The sequence below is a fragment of the Coenobita brevimanus genome, chromosome 68, assembly GCF_032717465.1.
Source record: "Coenobita brevimanus isolate Jiangsu-jjx chromosome 68, ASM3271746v2, whole genome shotgun sequence".
NCBI classification, from domain to species: domain Eukaryota; kingdom Metazoa; phylum Arthropoda; class Malacostraca; order Decapoda; family Coenobitidae; genus Coenobita; species Coenobita brevimanus.
This window is the reverse complement of record NC_137021.1, coordinates 8025001-8030794: the sequence shown is the minus strand read 5'-3', so window position 1 is coordinate 8030794 and position 5794 is coordinate 8025001. Positions and strand designations below refer to the sequence as shown.

General features: G+C 42.9%; 1 protein-coding gene across 1 annotated transcript in view; it reads left to right on the top strand.

The window, feature by feature from the left end:
• Positions 1–5303: 5303 nt before the first annotated feature.
• LOC145405786 (cystinosin-like) overlaps positions 5304–5794 on the top strand; it is a 49465-nt gene continuing 48974 nt past the window's right edge. Inside the window, exon 1 of the mRNA XM_080277022.1 lies at positions 5304–5346. Coding sequence (XP_080133148.1) covers positions 5304–5346 — 43 coding nt within the window. The remainder of the gene's footprint in view (positions 5347–5794) is intronic.

Sequence of the window (5794 nt, the reverse complement as noted above, 5' to 3'; positions counted from 1 at the left end):
AGGTTGTAAGCAGGTATGGTGTAAGTATGTAGGAAGTAATTATGTTGGAGATAGGTAGGTCATAGTTGTTAATTTCAAGGGAGGCAGGTATGATGGTACGTATGGTGCGGTATTGTGTAAGTTGCTATGATGCAGTGATGGTATGGTTTAGGTAGGTATGATGAAAGATAGGTAGGACGTATGAAGCATGTGGGCAGGTAGACTGGTATGGAGTAGACAGGTAGTGGAGGTAGGTATAAGGGAGGTTGCTTTATTAGTAAATTATTAAGGTATTTTAAATTAAACAATTCTCTCTCTCTCTCTCTCTCTCTCTCTCTCTCTCTCTCTCAACTTACCACAAAGGTTTCCTAAGTTTTCGCTCATAATCTTTTTTTTTTTTTTATTATTATTAAGTGACCTCTGGTTTTGAGAATGAAAGAAAAATTGAGATTTATTAGATGGGAAATTGGTGTAATTCACCGGGTCGGTCAGGATCACTTGATGGTCGTGATCGTCAGCTTTTAACCCTCCCGGAAGGGAGCTGAGAGCTCATATAGTCCGATCTAAGGGCAAGGCTGTGACCTTCACACACGCACACCCCTGTCCCCTTGCTCAAGGGGGACAGTAACCACCCACTTCGTCAGTGAAACTTTTCGCAACTTGAGCAAGGCGCGAACTCCCGCCCACCAGTTGGCAAGCGAGAGCGTTACCACTGCACCAGCGAGTGTGTGTGTGTGTAATTCACAGAGTCGGTCAGGATCACTTGATGGTCGTGATGGTCAGCTTTTACCCTCCCGGAAGGGAACTGAAAGCTCATATAGTCCGATCTAAGGGCAAGGCTGTGACCACACACGCACACACCCGTCCCCTTGCTCAAGGGGGACAGTAACCACCCACTTCGTCAGTGAAACTTTTCGCAACCTGAGCGAGGCGCGAACTCCCGTCCACCAGTTGGCAAGCGGGAACGTTACCACTGCACCAGCGAGCGGTGTGTGTGTGTGTGTGTGTGTGTGTGTGTGTGTGTGTGTGTGTGTACCTATCAATCCATCTACCTTACTATCTATTTTACTATCATCTCTACATACTTACGTACATACTATGTGTGTGTGTGTGTGTGTGTGTGTGTGTGTGAGAGAGAGAGAGAGAGAGAGAGATTGTTTTTATTCCACCATTGTGTCACACAGACTAACAATCCTGATAAGATTAGAGGCACATGTTGTGATGCACATTTCTGTTGTAACTGTTGCGGAAGTGACCTATATATGTAACCCTCTTCGGTCCTTCAGTGTAATGCAACATCACTCGTGCGCTGAGCCAATGTAGCCTAAATGAGTCATTCAGAATAGTAGCTACACTGGAAGAAAGAAATTAAGAGAAATAAATTGTTGAGCGAATACAACAGTCTCAACCACTTGGGGACCATAGCTAATCTGAACAAGGACAGTCTGATAATAGGCTTGAAAATATACATAAGACTCAAAGTGTGTTCAACAGACATCTTCAGTTCCTTCCAGTTAAAACAAATGAAGAACTAGAATGTGTTGAATGATATATGCTTAAGTCAGACAGTTCATGCAGTTCCAGTTCATGGTAGCGAAATCAAGCGAACAGCAGGAATGGACTGGAGTTATTGGTATGTTAAGCAACTACATGAAGGACTTACAATAATCTCTTTTCAAAAGAGACGTTTATACAATATGTGTGATCTTTCCTGTTCCAAGTTATGGAAGGAAAACGTGAAGTCTAAAAAAAATTCTTTAAACGTAAATTTATGGGTGCTCAGAGAGGAATGGAAAGGATTATGTTGGATGTCATAATATGGAAAGACATAAAGACAGCTTTCAGAATTAGGGAACAGACGAATGAAAAGGACATAATCACTACCGTAAATAAATAGATAATAACATAAACAAATAAATGTGGCCTGGTCTCATTCCTCATAACACTGACGACACATGGATAGCCAAGGTAAATGAATGACAGCCCAGAGATGGAGTGAGAGGAAGAGGCAAAATGAGAACAAGATGCAAATGAGATTCAGAGATCTGGTGGATCTGGAGGCAACAGGTTAACAGCTATTCAGGACAGAGGGGAGGAAGATGGGAAATGCCCAAGTTCTGCAGTGGGCTGACTCCGACCGATGATGATGATGATGATGTTGATGAGGAGGAGGAGGAGGAGGAGGTGGAGAAGCTTAGGTCCTGCTGTGGGCTGACTCGGATGGACGATTATGATGATGACGATGATTGATATATCGGTCAGAACCATGTATTCTGCCTTCCTTTGACCGCAGGTGCTTGGCCACTCTAGTCATTCAAATACATGATCAATTCTATGTTCGAGGGTGAGCATTTCCTCATCGTTTATTCCCGGGTTCCTGCCTTCGTTTATTCACCGGCTTAGTACATATCCTCATGGAGGCACTGTGGAGCGTGATTAATAATTTAAAGTTTGAATGTGTCTTCTTATGGACATCTCAAACAAATTTATAGTATTCCAAACGGACAACTGTTTTATGACATTAACTCTGTTTAACCGCAGTTCATCATTATCGGTTTGCACTAAGTGCATCACTAGTACCTTGCACTAAATTCATCATTAATACCTTGCACTGAGTACATCACTATTACCTTGCATTAAGTACATTACTACCTTGCACTAAGTCTATCATTGTTACCTTGCACTAAGTACATTACTGTTACCTTGAACTACTTACCTTGCACTAAGTATATCACTATTAACTTGCACTAAGTCCATCATTATCATCTCACACTACTCGTAAGCTCATCATTATCATCTTACGTTCATCACTATCACCTTACACTAAGTTTATCATATCATCTTACACTAAAGTTCATCTCTATCATCTTATATAAGTTCGTTATTATCTTCTTCAACTAAGCTCATCACTAACACCTTGCACACGGTAGTACTGGCGCTGAAGGGGAGTCTGCACGTGGTAGCGCTGTGCACCATGGATGGAACAGCTGCAGCATCCACCCGGGAACCAATCCTTCAAACTTCCCCGAATCTAGTCGGGGGAAAGAGCATGGTCCGACCCTAGTGTGACGCTTCCTACCATAGGGTGTGACGCTGTCTACCACAGCCTACACGGTGTATTTACTGTACTATGCCTTTAGGACAGCCCCTCAAAGTAGTTATTTGTGGACAACATGTCTGTTTGACCAGACAGACCGGAGCTACGCAACAACAACAACAACAACAACAACAGTAGTTTCCAAGGCAGCAACTCTGATGAACAGTAAGCTATACTTAGTGCTGATCACACCACTCTTGCTCATAAAACTATCGGTGCGCACTCCGGCCAGACAATCTAACACCTCAAACGATGACTACTTGAAAAACGTCCGATAGTTACACCCCACGCTCGTGAATCTGCAATCATAAGGATGGAGAATGTCGCTTGCGTGTGACGTTTCCCAGCCAGTAATGCTTTCATATAAATATTCATACCATGAAAGAGTAATATTCCCAGGAACGCGTCGCCCTCGGGACATTAATGCTCATTAAGGATATCATCACCTCCCTCCTGCGTGATTCATTTTGGAGCTAGGATACGTGAAGGCTAACTATAATAGCTATGGTTACTAACGGAACAGAGTGAGCCATGTGCCTGTTCGTGCATATCTTATAATATCAGATATTCAGGGACAGGCACATGGCTCACTCTGTACGGCTGTTACAGGTTGTATGTGAACACACAACAAAAAAACTATCGTTACACCTTCTGCGCGATATAAAATGACACTACGAATGAAGGTTTTTGATAACAGCCTCCTCCATTGGTATCCCCGCCTGTGTTTGTTGCATATTTATTATAAGCAATACCCATTGCTTCTCCCATGCATATTTCTACCTCGTCCTATTTGGCAACCCACCCACTGTCAGGCTTACCAACCCTAGCGAGACAGCCAGGTTGTTCAGTATGAAACACATCGGACCCCCCTGTAACGATAGTTTTTTTGCTGTGTGTACAAGCAATTTGAGTAGTGACACAGCACAATTCAATCAAATACTAATAGTGTACGCGTCCAGCAGAGGGGGTGTTGCCGACCATAAGGAAAGGTTTTTTGTCAGTTCGAAGAATGATGATTATATAATAATTTCTTAATTCATCTTAAGCCTAAAATAAAGGTGTATTTTAAAAAATCCTTAAACCAAACCCTGTTATTTTGTCCCGGTCTCCATGCCGTAGGCTTACCTTCACAAGTAGCCTACTCGCCTCTTGACAATCTTAACATGTCCTTCCACCAACAACCTCGTCTCGAAAATATTGAGTCCAGTCATCTCTAAATGAATGAGCTATTAATGTGGCTCCTTTGTTTTTTTCTTAGAAGGGGTATTTTTATTGCAGAGGTTGAGCCTTCGTAAATAAATAGAAATACAGAAAAAAAAGAACAAATAATAACAGTATTAACAACAACAACAATAATAATAGCAATAATAATAATAATAATAATAATAACAGCAGCAGCAGCAACAACAACAACAATAATAATAACAGCAATAACAATAATAATAATAATAATAATAATAATAATAATAATAATAACGGCAGCAGCAGCAACAACATCAACAACAACGGTAACAACAACAGGAACACCACCACCACCATCACCACCACCACCAACAACAGGATGATGAAAAAGAAAAAAAAAAAAAAGAGGAGGAGGAGGAGGAGGAGAAGCAGGAGCGGCAGCAGCAGCAACAGCAGCAGCAGGAGCAGCAGAACGTCTCTGCTGTAATATATCTTGCGTTTTGCGACGAAGATAAAAAATAATAATCCAAATGGTTATAACAGCAGTGGTTGCAAACACAGAGTGAAATAAGATACGGTACAGTGAGTCAGCGAGCATGATAATCGCTGTGGTCTGTTATCTCGGCACACTGTTACACACGAGTTTGCATCATCCATCCACTGTACCTCACGTCCTCACCACTACAGCCTCACATAATACAAAAGTTCCCTTCATTCTCATTGCGGCTGTGATGGTGGTGACTGAACGCTCGTGGCACTTGGAGGAGATCTGACCAAATATTAGCGGTGACCGCTCTTGTGGAGATTGGATAGTGAAGGTGGTGACTGAAATTTGGCGGGTATACGATGAAAGTTTGATGTTGACTGCAGTGGTAGGGACTAGATGTTGGTGGTGCGGACGGTGTGCTAATGTGAGACAGTCAAGTGAAGGGGAGCCACGTGTGGAAAACAGTTACGTGTGGGGTCAAGTGAGAGACAACAGTGTGAAGGGCCACGTGAGAAGCATCCCCAGGAAGGCGTGAGGGGACGTGACGACTGTGGCACCATGACGTCGCGTGAGGGACTTATCCTGTTCCTTCTTGCTTTCGGTCAGTGGAGGCCGGGTTGGACAGGGCAGGGCAAGAATGAAATGAACAGAGCAGGGCAGGGTAGAATACATTTTTGCAGGGCAAGGCAAGCTTGGGTAGGGCTGGATGAGGCAGAACTGGGTAAGGTACAGTTTAAAATAGTTTATTAGGGTACAGGGAATGCCAGGGCAGAGAAAAGCATGGTAGGGAGACAAGGGATGGTTAACAGTGGATAGCTGGGCAGGACAGAGCAGAGTAAGGCATAGCAGGACGGGAACATGCGAGTACAAGTTTATTCAAAATCTTAAATAACGGAAGATATATAACGCATGCAACTAACACTAGAAGTGAAGCCAAAACTTTGATGGAACACACACACACACACACACACACACACACAAGTAATTATCTGTAGACCGTATAAGCATATATTCCGTCCGTCATGAACGACAGACATTATCTTCATCTA